The 15,805-nt window shown below is 36.0% G+C and overlaps 3 protein-coding genes across 10 annotated transcripts; all 3 read right to left on the bottom strand.

The window, feature by feature from the left end:
* Positions 1 to 1,181: 1,181 nt before the first annotated feature.
* LOC132173092 (protein SMALL AUXIN UP-REGULATED RNA 12) lies at positions 1,182 to 1,727 on the bottom strand. The gene has a single exon (XM_088510905.1). The coding sequence runs from the start codon at positions 1,649 to 1,651 to the stop codon at positions 1,325 to 1,327; it is 327 nt and encodes a 108-aa protein (XP_088367031.1). The 5' UTR covers positions 1,652 to 1,727; the 3' UTR covers positions 1,182 to 1,324.
* Positions 1,728 to 3,551: 1,824 nt separating this feature from the next.
* TAF14 (TBP-associated factor 14) lies at positions 3,552 to 9,482 on the bottom strand. 6 transcript variants are annotated; one of them, XM_059581429.2, is made up of 8 exons: positions 9,193 to 9,482; positions 8,494 to 8,582; positions 8,188 to 8,409; positions 7,933 to 8,120; positions 7,726 to 7,850; positions 5,585 to 7,174; positions 4,062 to 4,272; positions 3,552 to 3,980 (listed from the first exon to the last, which is right to left on the bottom strand). In XM_059581429.2, exons 1-6 carry the CDS (start codon positions 9,307 to 9,309, stop codon positions 7,079 to 7,081), a joined length of 837 nt encoding a protein of 278 aa, XP_059437412.2. In that variant the 5' UTR covers positions 9,310 to 9,482; the 3' UTR covers positions 3,552 to 3,980; positions 4,062 to 4,272; positions 5,585 to 7,078. The 6 variants fall into 6 exon arrangements, with proteins under 6 accessions (XP_059437412.2, XP_059437409.2, XP_059437410.2 ...); XM_059581426.2 differs by having other exon boundaries at positions 3,552 to 4,272; positions 5,585 to 5,703; positions 5,852 to 7,174; XM_059581427.2 differs by having other exon boundaries at positions 3,552 to 4,272; positions 5,585 to 5,698; positions 5,852 to 7,174.
* Positions 9,483 to 10,952: 1,470 nt separating this feature from the next.
* Positions 10,953 to 15,180, bottom strand: LOC132171449 (polyamine-modulated factor 1-binding protein). 3 transcript variants are annotated; one of them, XM_059582762.2, is made up of 3 exons: positions 14,940 to 15,180; positions 12,960 to 13,822; positions 10,953 to 11,406 (listed from the first exon to the last, which is right to left on the bottom strand). In XM_059582762.2, exons 2-3 carry the CDS (start codon positions 13,817 to 13,819, stop codon positions 11,229 to 11,231), a joined length of 1,038 nt encoding a protein of 345 aa, XP_059438745.2. In that variant the 5' UTR covers positions 13,820 to 13,822; positions 14,940 to 15,180; the 3' UTR covers positions 10,953 to 11,228. The 3 variants fall into 3 exon arrangements, with proteins under 3 accessions (XP_059438745.2, XP_059438746.2, XP_059438747.2); XM_059582763.2 differs by having other exon boundaries at positions 14,990 to 15,180; XM_059582764.2 differs by having other exon boundaries at positions 10,953 to 11,403; positions 14,940 to 15,177.
* Between the last annotated feature and the right edge of the window lie 625 nt (positions 15,181 to 15,805).

The raw sequence follows: 15,805 nt of genomic DNA, 5'->3' as shown, positions 1-15,805 counted from the left end.
ACTTATAAAATTTGTTTTCCTTATTTTTTGGGGGGGCCCATGGCCTACCCCGGTCCCCTTCTCTCTCTGTCACTAATTATGAGAGAATTATTTTTGTTCTTGATCCGAATGGAAAAGAGAATGAAGATTTTTGGAAATGAGAAGCGGCTCACTTAGCAAACTAATGTGTCCCAAAATTAGCACAAAAATAAACTTTTAAAGCCTTCCAACTTAAAAAATAAAAATAAAAATAAAATAAAATAAAATAAAATATCATATATATATATATATTGTAAACCCCAAAAGAGTATGTAATCTGAATTATTTCAGCATCATGGTGATTATTGAAGATGTCATGAAAGTAATGTTCACCACAATTTATATTATTATTTTGATTAAGATTATGCACCGTTCTTTTATTTTTATTTTTACTTTTAAAGTTTACGTGGCATGATCTTTTACTATAGGTGGGGATTATGCCACATCATCTTTAAAGAATAAAGAAAAATTAAAAGTTGGTATATAATTTTTTTATTTTTTATTTTTTTATATATGAAAGAGGGAAAGAGAGTTAAGATACTTGGAAAAAAAAAAAAAAAAAAAAAAAAGCCTAGGGTCGGATGATTGAACATTTTATCAACAAAAAAGCAAAGACTTTTTGAGTATTCGACAAATGGCAAATTGACAATATTGCTTGTCTCACTGGAAAGGAAACATATATACTATATAAGCCTTGATTGGAAGCAAATTAATTTATTGTCAATTTTGTTTTGAGTACAAATTCATATGTAAATTAAGAATTCGGTTATGTGAAAAGAATATAAGGTTTTACCTTTCCTTCTTTCTTTTTTTTTTTCATGAAATTTACATTTAGTGCAAACTTCAAACACCAAAAACATCATGGATTTTCGAGATTTATGGCAAATTGGCAACAAATGCATGTGGTGTTGTTAGTTGCGCGGTCTTTTCAATATGACTTGGTAACTTTTTTCCATTATATCCGGAAGACTTATACTTTTTGTAATCTGATTGAAGATCTCTAAAATAGTTGCATGAAATATTCTAAACCTTCTTCATCAAACACGTAAGCAAGTGCACAGGTAGACACAGTACATATCATCGAAGGAAGTAGCCATGAATCATTGAATCTCTTCATTTTATATCAGTTCTCTCAATTGACACAAAACGCATCACGGAGGAAAACTACAACACAAATCAATTCTTACAAAAATCCAAGTAGAAAAATTTGTCAATAAGTTATATCAACAATACCCCATGAATCTCCTCCGTAGAAGGCATTTAGTGGCTTCATGATCTTTGTTATATTTCCATTAAACAACCCTATTTATGATCTGATGAGAGATGTTAGAGACCTGAAAACAACTTCTTCACAAGGAATGGTAAGACCCATGTCATGATTAAAGCCAAACTCCTCCTCAGCTCTTTGAAGAAGGTTTTGGAACTCCGGATGAGTGAGCCATGAAATGGGAACAATGTACCTGCTTCTGTTCTCCCCCACATACACAGCAAAATGGCCTTTTGGCACATCATAAGGAAGCCCTTCTTCCTGGTTGAAGCTCTGTTTCTTCCCAAAGCTTGAGCATCTCTTGATGATTTGTTTGAAAGGCGTTGTTTGAGGCAGTTTGTTTGATTTCTTAAAAGCCATCTGCATTTGCCTTGAAAAAAAGGGTGAAGAAAGGAGAGGAGTGTGGAGGGTGGTGGGGGAGGATTGAAGAGGGGTAGAGAGGTATTTATGGAGAGATGAGTAGGGGGAAGAGAGGGTGTGAGAAACAAAGTCATGTGGAATGTGGGGGCAAAGAAGAGACCACAAAGTCCTTTTGGCGGTAACTGTGAACAAGGGCACACAGGTTGCAACCCCATTGATGTTTGCCCCTACCTCTACCTTGTTGCGTCCTCTCTTGACAACATGGGACCCTTCTCTCCCCCTCTCTTTCTCACTGTATTTTCTTTTGAGTTCTTCTGAAGTTGCTTTAACGAGCATGTTTGCTAAAAGGACCCAAAAAAATTCATTTCAACATTCTTATTTTTTACATCACATAAATCACTTTTTTTATTATAATTAAAATAAAAAAAATTACAATAAAACAAAAATTTTTTTTTTTCATTTTTTCATACAAAACATTCTTACATTTTTTCTCACATTAATCAAATCTGTTACGGTTTCGGTTCACTTCCTTTTTCAAAATATTTTTCAAGTTCGTCAAATTGCTTGCAGCCTAGGATTTTTTTTTTTTTTTTTAGTTTTCATTTTTTTTAAAAAAAAAACACTTCCAAACAAAATATTTTTCTAATTTATTTTTTTAAAAAAGCACATTTGATCTAAAATTGTAGGGCTAAACGCACTAAATGGCTCACTCCATTTTAATTGCTACTCTACGGCCAGCAAGCGGAGCTAATAGAATTATCGATTGATTTTTGACCTGACACACACATATACTCCAACTCCCGCTTGATGAGAAATTTTGGTTCTGTCCCTGATGCCATATATCGAAATTTTCTTTAAAGTAAGTTCCTCAAACCAGTCCATAATACTCCTAGTTGTCTCTTGTATAGGGTCAATATTTTTATTTTTTTCTCAAAACTAAGTGCATCATTCTCACGGGACATATTGGTTGAGTTAGAGCAGGATAGCAAGTGGAGAAGTAGTTCAGCAGTTGAAGTGTTATTGGACAACGGGTTCGGCCCAGACATTATGGGTGTGCCAGGAGCGTGCGAGGGTTGTTTATGGATAAGGTTCGCATACCATGTTGCAACACCCAAGTGCTCCAAAACATGGAGCGCCCCGATCCGGATCCCTTTAGGCACATTCTAGGAATGAATTTATGGTATTCGGTGGACCATAACAAGACCAAATTTTTGTCTCAATTGCAATTTTTTATTTTTTTTTTCATGTCCACACAAGGGAAAATGAGTGAGATTCAAATTAATAACCTCTGCTTCATGAGGCGTAGTCCACAACCAATTAAACTACATCTTGGGGACTGCAATAATTTCTTTCTCCAACAACGTGATGTCATATTACATGTACATATTTAACTCTTCTTCCCCTTGCAACATGAACTTATGGTATTAAGTATATAATTAGTAATTTCAAATCTTAAGCTTAAACCCAAATTAATTAGTTGAAATCGAGCAAACAATTGCAAGAGCCTATCGATGAGACTCACGTACTTAAGCGCCTATTCAGATAAGTAAGCCCTATTAAGAGGCCTTTCACAATTGTAAGGGCTTCTCACTATTCCAGTCGGTCAAGTTGCAATCCGAGAGGGGGATTTTAGCCTTCTCATCCACAAAAGAGAAACTCCAAAGGCCAGCATTGCCAGCACATAAAAGGCTGGAGGCCTACTTCAAAGGATAATAACAGTTTCCCAAAAATTTTGGTCCAGTAGCACTACACTTCGGACCCACGTAGTGGCAGCCTAAATTCTATTTATGCCGACATGGACGGCACATAGCTCAATTCAATTGATTTTGTTCGATGTTTTATTAGGTATATAAATAAATGCAAAATGGGACAGACCTGAGTAGGAACTCGATATGAAACAGACAAATGTAGGAAGCCTGATTTATATCTCTAGCAATGCTCTCACATGCAGCAGCCACTCCTGGAAAATGTATCAACGTTAGAGGACCACACATGTGGCCCCGCCAAAACCTAAAACCACAACAATCAAGATGAATAGTACTAGACCTACAACTCTTTTACAACTTGCTGGCTCAATGAAGATATAGGAAAGATGAAAACAGGCATATTCATCCTAAAATGGAACAGTACAACTACGTCCAGCCTCACTCTGATAACATGAAATTCGTTTCCCATGCTCTGAGGCCAAAAAAGCCTTCTTCCATAACCATACAGTCGGCAGCCTATCTGTCTTTCCTACTTTCCTTTTGCATTTATTTGTCGCATTCCAACAAATTCGCATTTTTGCATGCATACACCACACCCATCATTGTAGAAATTCCTTTTGGGATGAACGCTGGAATGCCACTACAAACTTGATAAAAAATTTAGTGACTATAACTAAAGCAATATGGGTTTGAGTAGTACTATTCCTTACCCAACTCAATCTGGATTCAAGAAGCAAAAGGAATGTCCACATTCTCTGAACGAAAGGGGTAGCATATGAAGGATAGAATTCAGAAGATAACACATCATTGTCACTGAGACGCTTCATAATAGCTGATCAACAGAAGGCACTTGCTTAAAGATGGTGACCCTCAGTCAAAAGATGAACATGTGGCCGCCATGTGACTCTTGTCCCCAAAAGCCTATAGAGACAAAACAGTACATACCACACAACACCATCAGCTTACCAATCTAACCATCTCAAACAACCTGCCAGAAAATTTGTTTACGCACATATTCCTGTAAAGGTTCTTTGACAAGTTAGCTTCATTTATGCTTTGTATACATTGCTCTTAAAGTGAAAAATTAAAAAACTATCTTAGGTTCTAATATATTTGTTGGTGGTCTACATAAGCACATGTGTAATGCTATAGAGCCTCTGAAAACAGATTAGCTTCGTTAATGCATAATGCTATTCAGTGCTCTTCGTATATGCTTTCTATACATTGCACTAACATATTTGTTGGTGGTCTATATAAGCAACATGCATAATGCTTATCTTATCCACATGCATTGTGCATGATGGAAGCATTCCCGAAACCATTTTCTTTCTTTCTTCTTTTCCCCCCTTACACTAAGTTACAAGGCAATTAAGATGACCAGCCAAGACAGTTTCAAACTCTTCCAGATGATTTCAGAACACTAGAGGAATCTAAACTCCGATTGCAAAAAGATTCAACAAGAATATCAAATCCTTGTGGTGCTTTGAGAGGCCAATTCAACCATATTTTCGATACACACGAGTTAAGTGCTAAAGTAGACCCCAAAATAATAGGACATCATTTTTCAAAAGAAAGTTCTAATAGAAGTTATTAGCTGCAGGGTTATTCTAATCCCAACCCAGGGCAAAAAATAGGGCACAAGTTATCCTAACACATTGTTTAAAAGCAACACAAACCAGTAGAATGTCAAAAACCCTAAGAGACCAAGCCCAAGCCCACATCTTCCAACTGTTTCATATCATCCTATTACAATTCTTCTGTTTCATACATCCTATTCAATTTCTTTTTTTCTTTTTTTTTTTTTGCCACAATCCTGTTACAATTCAACTTCACTAAACAAACACCTGTTATCCACCAATCCAGTAAGAGGGTCACCTAACACTGAGCAAGACATCCTACTGGAGGACTAAGTATCATGCGTCTCAATCAGCCAAACAAACCCAATTTGGATAATAAGCCCTCACTTTCTCTTTCGAAAGCAAAGTCATATGGAAATGGGCCAAAGATATTATTTAAGCACCATTAGAAGTCATACTTTCATTCAGTTGCTTCCAAACAACCCTAGGCGTAATAAATTCCTTACAGATTGAAGATAAGGTTGAAACCTAACATGAAATCATATGAAGAGAGAAATAATGGAATAAAAATAAAAGATGATGTGATTGAAACCAAAAGTTATGGCCCCATCAGGATTTATTCAAAATCCTCAGCAACAAGGGGCTTGCAGAGGTACCTGAAAGCATTTGTAGCTATTCACATAATCATGTACTCTACAACTTCCCATCATGCAGAGTGATTTTATGCTGCACAGCAGTAGAAGACATCAAGATCACATGCGCATTTTATGCTGCACTGCAGTAGAAGACATCAAGATCACATGCGCAACCTTAAGCATTTTAATACTAAGGTAGAAACATATAGTGAATATCTAGTAAATCAACACAGAATGATTGCCATGTCAACATTCCACATTACATGATTCACACGCAGGGAAAATTACCTGGAAACTCTTCTCATAAGAGGAAACTGTTCCTTGTAAGTACTTCAAGACACACCAAGCTCCTGAGTTTCCATCTCATATGCCCAGTATGAATGAACATCACAATCATTAACTGAGAGAGGACGCTTTAGCCTATTTTAAATGTGAATTAAACTATCAATGAGAAATAAATTACACCAAGAAATTTCAGTCCTCCCAAATTCAGTGATTTTTGTAGTACCTGATCAGATAAGGACTGTTGCACAATCATTCTCATTTCATATAAAAGACTTGAAATGACATAGCTAGAAGTTAGTAAAAAACTTGTACCTTCTAATATAATAGGGCATATAAATTGGAAAGAAGAGTGTGTTAAAACCCACCATTATAGCTAGGAGGCATACCCAGCTGGGAGCTCTCTTGATCCCAAAGATAAAAATTTATAAAATAGAACTCCAAACCTTCAAAAGCAAGTTTTCCACCAAAGGGGTTCTCATTATTAGGTCTAAAGTAAAATTTTAGGGATAAGAGAATATAAAACAGCAGCATAAGCAAACATGCGAGAATATAACAAGCAGTATATAGCCATCATTTAGTGTGCCCTAATGTTTGGTGGCCATAGCCCTCCCTCCGGCTCTGCCCCTAGGCCTCGGGCTTAAAATATATATTTTCAGATTTTTTTTTTTGTGGGGGGGGGCGGCTAGAATGAAGATTATAATTCAAAAATAAAAATGCTAATAAGAAAATATTGGAGACAATAGCAAGCAAATGGAATCAAGGACATTCCATCTTTTCTAACTCCTTGGAAAACCCACGCTTTTGCACCACATTTTTTTTCTGCTAGTTCCAACTTTGTCAAGAAAATGGCCCTTCTGCATGCAATCTAAAATTGAAAGCATATCTTGAATGTCTTGGCTTCAGCTTCATAATAATACCAGCTCCCAAGGCATTTAAGACGAATATATCAAGTGACTTATCCATATATAGACAGACGAATATATCCTGACAGATATACCTTGATAGACCAACCCATACAAGCACATATATACACTACTCTCGTTTTGCAATGCTACACAACCATCCATTTTGAATATACTAAACATCAGTCACTTGGCTATTACAGAAATAGAGATTAAAAAGAAACAGGGGTCCCTAAAGTGAGCTAATCCACATTACATAATTATGTATCATCTTCTACTATATACGCAGGTAAACATGCACTATCCATCACTCTGAGGCAGCCCATGATCATGAAAATTCATAACCAGCAGGTGGTTTTGACAGCTGAGGCAGCCCATCCATCACACTCAATTGTCTTCTCAGCTTAACAATATGAGCTTGTACCTATCACATAGGAAAAACTGTCGAAACAACATGCACTTCCAAGTTTCCAAAGTTTAAGACAGTTTGTACAGCAGACTATTGAAGTGAACATATAAATAGACCAAAAAGAAGGCACAAGCATTGATGTGGTATCAATAGTACACGTAAGGACAAATAGCTCTCACGGTCGAACCCTAATTCATAACCAAAAAGTAAATTATAGAGAGAAACCAAACAACTATCCAAGATAGTAGGAGACACAAAACATTCATCCAAATCATGCTTCACCATCCACTTAAAGCCCTACTCATAACACAGCATTTAGCATAGAAATGCAAATAATGAATGAGTGAACAACCCAATATAAAAGGATAATAATCCTATATATATATATCATGATCAGTGTGAGACCTTCCCAGGCATAATCTTCCTTGTGCAGACATGTGTGTCACCCACAGCAATGGTTCCCATGTTACAAGTGCTAATACTTTTAATTAAAATCAATCTTTTCATAAGATACTTTTAGAAAATAACTGCAAGTATGATACAGAAAGCAAGCAATTCATTCTAACCTGCTGACGAGCTGCTGCAAGTTTCAAAAGCTCGTCGGCCTCTGAGAAATTCATGAACCATTGACTAAATGGATGATCTTTGGTATCACCTTTCTCCTTTTCATAATTAGTCTCAATTGACACTGCTAAAATAAAATACTTAAACGTTAAGTAGAATTCAAACAAGCGCAAGTTTATGAAACAGCAGACAGAGTAAAAGAATTTTACCAGGATCGGGCAAGTTAAAACCAGCAGGCAGCCGAGGCACAATGACAGCTGGATGATTCTGCACACGAGCCAAAAAATTCTCGGATGGATCAGGGTATACAATTTCATTGTATGATTCAACCACAACAGGTTTCTTAGTTGTCTGGGGGCCAGATTCATCTTCAGGATATAACTTCAAATGGTGATACCTGTAAGCACCAAAAATTAGTAACCGCCTTCTAAAGTGAATCAATAAGTAACCCTCAAGTAACTTACAAATCCAAATGTTTATCACAGACATCGCTATGGAAAAAAAGGCTGATGGCAATTTCAAATTCACCCCATCCACATTCTGATAACTCGAATGGGGGTGATTCAACCACTCTCGTAGGGTTATTGAAACTAGGATGCAATTGAAATATCACTCGCTTTATCACCACACCAAGATCCTCATTTGTTGCCCCACGTACATAGACTGTCCACTTATGCGACTGAGACCTAATAGATGAATAAACATTATAAAAAAAATATTCAAATATTTTAATGGCATTAAAAAGGACCCCAGTAAAGGTAAGCGCTTACTCACTGGCCTTCCTACCAAGATAAAATGCAGTTGTTCCATACACTATTGGAACGCAAATTTCAACATCCTTAACCCTCCTGTTTGCACCCTATGACAGAAAAACAGGAAAAAGAAAATCCAAATCAGGATTATATACCATTTGAAGAACAAAACTCTAAGAGATGAAAATTAGTAATCTAAGTACAAGACAAACACACAAATTTTCCACATCATTCAGTCTAATCCATTAATTTCAACACAAATTTACAAATTACAGAAGTTTGTACGATTTTGTTTTTATAAGTAGAAATTTCTACGAAATGTAGCTAGAATAACATAAGAATTTAAACACCCTATGCATAATAAAATGCAAGGTTTAACATCTTCTAGTTTGTTGCTAATAGTTATACAAAACCAACCGGGCACACCAATTATAAGAACTAAACGAATAGCACTATATATCGAAACCTTAAACAAAACCCTAAACTTACAATTTACGGTACATCCACAATAAAATGCAAAAACCCAACATTTTCTTTCCCTATACCAAAAGAAAACCCATTGTATGATAAAGAACAACAAAAAGCCAAATAATAATAATAATAATAATAATAGTAACGTTAAATAACAAATATGGGGAAGCTCAAAGCGAGGGCTAGTACAATTAGGAATCATTCACAATTCTGAGCTTTCGATTATCAAAAGGAACCAAATGCTACCTTTTTGTCGCTATCTTCGGCAGACTTCCCGATTTTGATGCGAGGTGGCTTTGCGGCCGAAGCAGCATCGTCGGGCTGGTTTTCCCCTTGTTTTCTCGCTGATATCGTGAGGGACATTTTAGGGGTTCGACTCCAAACACGAGAGAGTGACCAACACAGGGATTAATTAGGATTTTTATTGGTCAATTTGGGTTTCTGAAAATAGCATTTCTCTTCTGACAGAGGGGTTAGGGTTTTAGCTGGTTTTCTTTGTTTCCTCGGAAGTTCCGAAACCCAAATGTCAGAGCACCTTTTATTATTATTAATATTTGTTTTTTATCCGGATAACTAATAAATATAGGGGTGATTCTAAGCACGTGAGGCTATTTTTTATTTTATTTTATTTCAATTTTTTAATATTAAAAAAAAATAAAAAAAAAATTGCACGCAGCGTTGTATTTAGCTTTACCCTAAATATAGAAGGAAGAGTACTTCTTTATATTGGACACGGATCCCCATCTGGCCAATTGCCCATCAAAATGGCTAAAATTTTGGATATTGAATCTCATTAAGGATCTATACGGGCTTAGTCTTAGCAGGTGACTCGGGCTTAAGAGCTGCCCCCAACCGGCCCTTGGGGCTATGGGCAAAAATGGGGTGGCCGCCGGCCCGTCACTCCATATATTTTTTATTATTTTATTATTTTGTTTTATATTTTTTTTTAATTTAAATAATATTTTATTATTTTTTAATTAGTGATACACGTAATAGGATATAGATCTTTGGATGAAATTCAATGGCCAAGATTTTAGCCATTTTTGATAGGTAATTTCTTAACTATTGTTGGGGATCTCGATTCACCCTGGTGTCTCTTTCTGACGAAGGTACATGTAATTTTATATGCTCTCATGCTCATGTTTGGATCAATCATCCTCATAGAAAGATTCAAGAATAAGAGCGAGTTTGATTAGATTAATTCATGAATGACTTATCTTCCTTCTTTTCGGTTGAAGGCTTTTTTTTTTTTTCTTTCTTTTTTTCTCATACAACTCTGCCACATGTCATCCTTGATTGGGGTCGGTGTGATTTGTTCATTGATAATTCTGTGTGTTGCAAGACAATGCCAGACTTCGCCAATTGTCTCCATAATCAAAGGAGCGTGGTGCTTCCTCACTGGCTCCGACATGGACCTTTCAAAAATATTATTGACAATAGCAAGATTATAATCCAATTTCAGTGAGATTAATGATTAGGTACTTTACAGTCTAGCTTTGTTCCCCTGTTACTGCGAAAATAATATTATTTGACCGGTTAGGCTTGGGCTAGTTAACCCCTCACAATAAGTTGTTTGCCCAAGCCCAGAAAGATAAAATCCCGTTGCATCAATTGTATTTGACGACAATGTATATGGTGCTGTATCATTTCAAATTTTAAATGATATGACCATGTGACAATCTATACACTCATTTACTTCGTCTAATTTTTTCATAATGCTTATGTTGCTCGATCTGGACCGTCTATATTATGAATGGCCTGAATGCTTGAAATTGTAAGCCCTTGCAATTCTTAGACCTAGATCACATATTTCCTAGAATTTCAACCTTAGTTTTACAATTTTTTTTTGTCGCCATCTGAAGAAGCAGTTCCATAACGGTCAGTTAAGAGGCAGACAGCATATAATCCTGAACTATTATCAGGTCAAGGTGGCAGCAACGAAGGATGAAGATTGAACACAAACTGCGATCACAACCATTTACAGCATAAATTCTAACACATCTGAAGAACACAACACCAAGTTTTCTTTCCAAGAGAAATCACATTCTGGTTCAATTCAACAACAGTGCAGCACAGCACCAAATAAGAGAACTAGAGCACTGGATATTGAGTTCTCACAGGGCTTGTCACTATGTTACAAATCGAAGGATGGATTCCATACAAAGCTCTGATCCAGCTCTTCTGCTGATACCCAACAGTCCTCTCTGGGGGATTCAGCATGTAGGGATGGAAGCAACCACCTTGCGAGCAAGCCGAGGGCGAACAAGATTAGCCTTACCAAATTAGATATTTGAAGCACTCAAGGCCATTACCTTGCACTGTTCATTCATGGCCAAAAGTTGGGCCTCTTTCTTGTCAAGAAGAGCACTCAACCTCACATTCTCTTCCATAAGTTTCTGAACTTCAACCTCTTTCTGCGTCTTCTCACCCTCTAACTGTGTCGTCTTTGCAACTAGCCTGCTTCACGGCAACATCAGCAAACAAAACCACAAAAAAATAAATAAATAAATAAAGGGGAGCTAGAATAAGAACTATCTACAATAGGAAGTAATGAAACTTGAATTAATTACAAGACGGTGCAAATTACTGGCATTCTGAAAGAGTTAATTTCCCATGCCAGGCAAAGATAACAAACAAGCTTGCCGAGATGAGCCAGAACCAGCAAAATCACCGGTAACATGTAGAAAGAACTTAATCAAATGTTATAAAAGAACATAAAAAAAATAATAATAATAAAAAAAATAAAAAAATAAAAATAAAAACTTAATTACAACACCATGTAAAGGTAAAACTGCTAGCCTGATCCTAAACTTTCAAGCCCAAACCAAAGCAAAATATACACAGGTGATCTATATGGATTTAGGGAAAGCAGAGGGAAAGGAGAGGATTTTTCTGGAGGGGGCTTAATATCACAATTTTCTTTTCCACAACTTAAAACTTTTTCAAGTTGCAACTCAAAATGTAGACTGGTTTGCAGTAAACTTTATTAAGCATTTTAATGATATTTTTCCCTTTCTTTCAACTTCTCCTAGATCTAAACAGAGCCTAGCAACCTTTGTAAAACCTTTAATTTGATAGACAATTAAAGCATCAATCAGAATACCTAGCAACCTCTCTAAAAAGGAAGGAGACCCCAATAAAGAACAAAACTAGCATGACACATGAGTGTATTCTCCAACACACTGAAACAAAGAGAAAGTAGGAGTACCAGAGTATCTCATCTTGAACACATTCAAGCACAAAGGAACAATGTTATGGATTCATTAATAATTTGCTACTTGCTAATAGAGAAAAACAACAGCAATATACATGAGCAAAAGGGACACTTTCCCGTTTGAGAGATGAAACTCGCCTTCATATCAAAGAGTTATGATTAAGTATTAGTATTTAGATGCATCATTGTGCTAGTATGATGTCCACCTGGTCATGTAAATGAAAAACCAACGTAAAAAAAATGTAAATGAAAACCCCAAAAAAGAAGAAGCTAGTTTCTAAAAGGGTCATCATAAAGAATTAATCATAAGATCCAACAGTACGTCAGTACCAACCTTATACACTTTTTCATTTCATTACCCATCAAATAGCTCGGAAGTTCTAGATATGGATGCTAAAGCAAAACTAATTATGACCAATCAGCAACTAATAGACTATGTATGATTTTTAACAATCTTAGATATGGGTCCAAGGTGGGATGCAAGTCCAACAAAAAAATAATTTTAATTACCTTGACATCGTAAAGCACTAATATGCGATAAACTACACAAGACAGAAGATGCAAGCGTCAATAAAACAAAGGAATTCTATGAAGCACAGAAATGCAAAAGAAAGCATTTAGCACAACCAACCAAATACTATGAAGCAAGCTCTTGACAATAAACTTATCAGGAAGAAAAAAAAAAAAAAACTCTCGACGATCAAGAAAAAAGTGTAATCAGATCATCTTTAAATTGGAAGTATCAAAAGATATACAGACTTTTCTTTTTCTTTTTTAACTTTCTATAAAGCATACTAACCGTTCAAACAGCCTCTCGATAGTTTGAAACTGCTTCTCCGATGAAAGAAGTGTTTCTCTTACAGTGATGAGACTGCTAACATAGGATTTCAGAGACTCAAAGTCCCGCTTCACACGACAAAGCTCCAGTTCGTTTTCTGCAGCTCGCTGTCTTTGCCTAGATGTTTCATCAACCAAATCCTCAACTCTCTGTCGCATTTCATTCAGTATGCAGTTTGTACCCAGAGCAAAACGTTCCATCTCCTCTAACTTCAATGACATGTTTTCAATTTGGGTCGACTTCTTTTTAATTTCTTCCTGACCTACAGTTACCTTCTCCTTCTCAATTGCAGTTTCAGATTCTGCCAATATGACCCTTTTAACAAGAGCTTCCATTACATCTGTGACTATCTGCACAGACTTGAGTAGTTCACCAGTATAAGCTGCATCTTGTTCATCCTGTGAAACATGTTGCCTACTAATTCCAAGCCAAGTTTCTTCATCTGGACCATCAAATGAGGAAAGATCAATATTCCTTGACCAACCAGACAATGGTGTACCTTTTTTGTCAACGAACCCTACCCCTTCTAATTGTTTGATGCCACATGATGTATGGGCTAAATGAGGAATAGCCATGATTTGAGCCTTTGATTTCAAGTAGCTTAACAATGTTGCAGTAGTTTTAACTCTCCGCCAAAGAACCTCTAACTCCTGCTTGGCATCTTCATCAGATCCCTGCATACAAGCCTTAACCTCCAATAGTTTTTCTTGCAGGACATCCACTTGGGACTGGCTTCGTTCCATCTCCTGCTTCCACACTTCATGTGTTTGGCTTAACTGAGACTTCAAAGTTGACAAGTCAACATCGTTCTCTGCTGCCATTCCCTGTCCAAAGTTATACAGAAATGAACATCAGAACTCCATTCACAGACTACACGGAGGATCTTATCTGATCCTAGCAAGTTAATAGCAATAACAATAATCAAAATAATGCACCATGAAGCTCAAACAAATTGTAAGCAACATGCCAGTTAGCCAAACAAGCTAGATGAAGCCAAAAAAAAAAAGGTCCTACTAATCAAAAAGAATTTCATGCATCAAATTTTCCATCTTACAAAAGAAGACATATTTTCTTTTTTGTTTTCTGGATGAACACAACTAGGCAAATCTTATCTGATAAAAGCATTTGAAATATAGCAATATATACATTTTGGAAACTTTAAGTTTATCCACATTGAACACATTCAACCACTTCAACCAAACCTTTACTATTCTTACAATGAGCCGCAACAAATACATTACATATAATGTACAATGCCTGCAAGCTTCAAATTGGCAGCATTGTCTGCCTAGACAAACTTAAGGTATTATAGCTAATTTACGGTAAAGACTACACATATTACACACATAATAAATCACAATAAGTTACTTCAAGACTTGTAAATGACACATAATCGCACACGAGAGCTGAATAAATTGGTGATCCCCACTCAAACTACCACCTTATTACGCATCTCCATCGCACCTCTTTGTGCTACACAAAACCCAGCAAAGATTTGTAAACAATAACACTGCTTCTGTTCGTTTCTCAAAGTTACCGTTGTCACTTAATTATGGCCAATCCGCTCAAATTCCTAATTAGCCATACAGATAACTGCTTTAACAAAATACAATGCATCATATAAATCGTAAATCTAAAGCCATTCAAACTTAAAACGTTTTTCTTCTTTTTCACGGGAAGTGATGAAAAGAAGACGAAGAAGCACACCCAAATGAAAGCAAACAAACCCAGATCAAGATATCAAATTCATTCTACCAAGTGAACCTACAAAACCAAAAGTGATCACATGGGCAAAAAGAACGCTACCCATAAACCCTAAATACGGCTTACCCATCAACAAAAATCAACCTTAAAATCACATTCCGATCTAGATCAAAAAACCCAGAATGAAAAACACTCACACGTCAAAAGAGAACAAAGACAATTCAAGACAAACCGGACCTTGTGGTGGATACTGGATAGGGATAAACCCGTTTTTCCTTAGAAGTTACCGTTTCTGAGAGAGAAAGAAAAGGACGCCTTGTGATTAGAGGAAAGGCTTGGGGGATGATTGGGTGTTGGGATTTGACTCCAGGAAATGATGATTGGAGGAGGTTGTCGTGGTGGTGTTGGCCTTGTCAAGGCACGCGTTCCTGCAAAGAAAAGAGGAAAAAAAAAAAAAAAAGAAACCAACAACAACAACAAAGAATCTGAGGCAATGCAGATGTGTTGGGCAGGTACTTCAAATATGTCTATTTGTTTTCTTCTCCTTTTTCTTTCTCTTCACTTTTTTTTTTTTTTTTTAATAAATGCCGGAGAGGGTAAAATTCTTATCTCATACTCATAGAGTCTTATTAGGATTATGATTATTTATTATTAAGAGTTCTATTAAGATTGGGATTATATGTTATTAGAAGTCTCAAGAATAGAATAGCCATAGGTATATTATTATACTTGCGTTTTAAATTTTTATTGACTGGAGAATTGAAATTTCTCGAATTACCCTATTATGGAGGTATAAGATTTTTCAAATTACTCTATGTCTCCTACTAAAAAGATAGTGGTAAGAATCCGATAGACATTAATAATGGATATTAATCATGTGATGATGTTGGAGTTGACCTTAGTTATTGTATTCCATTACCTTAGCATGGAGATATTTTATTATATTAATTAATATTTTTTTAGAGTATGTTTGAGATTGTGTTTGAAAATTATAGTTTTAAGTAAAATTATTTTTAAGTTTTTACCAAAGTGCATTTTGGCTATTTTTAGAATTTTTGAACTCTTAAAAGCTTTTTTAATTTAGGGTTAAATACCTCATACCC

This window comes from Corylus avellana, chromosome 1 (genome assembly GCF_965113065.1).
Source record: "Corylus avellana chromosome 1, dhCorAvel1.hap1.2, whole genome shotgun sequence".
In the NCBI taxonomy this organism is placed as follows: domain Eukaryota; kingdom Viridiplantae; phylum Streptophyta; class Magnoliopsida; order Fagales; family Betulaceae; genus Corylus; species Corylus avellana.
Note: the sequence above shows the minus strand (reverse complement) of the source record. Positions and strands in the feature narration are given on the sequence as shown.

Excerpts from the sequence above, each read along its gene's own strand:
- LOC132173092 (XM_088510905.1), bottom strand. The coding sequence starts at position 1,651 with ATGCAGATGGCTTTTAAGAAATCAAACAAACTGCCTCAAACAACGCCT.
- LOC132171449 (XM_059582762.2), bottom strand. The coding sequence starts at position 13,819 with ATGGCAGCAGAGAACGATGTTGACTTGTCAACTTTGAAGTCTCAGTTA. Across the intron at positions 11,407-12,959 it reads ATCGAGAGGCTGTTTGAACG|CAGGCTAGTTGCAAAGACGA; the intron begins GTTAGTATGCTT and ends GTTGCCGTGAAG.
- TAF14 (XM_059581425.2), bottom strand. The coding sequence starts at position 9,309 with ATGTCCCTCACGATATCAGCGAGAAAACAAGGGGAAAACCAGCCCGAC. Across the intron at positions 8,410-8,493 it reads CTTGGTAGGAAGGCCAGTGA|GTCTCAGTCGCATAAGTGGA; the intron begins GTAAGCGCTTAC and ends TTCATCTATTAG. Across the intron at positions 7,851-7,932 it reads TTTTAACTTGCCCGATCCTG|CAGTGTCAATTGAGACTAAT; the intron begins GTAAAATTCTTT and ends ATTTTATTTTAG.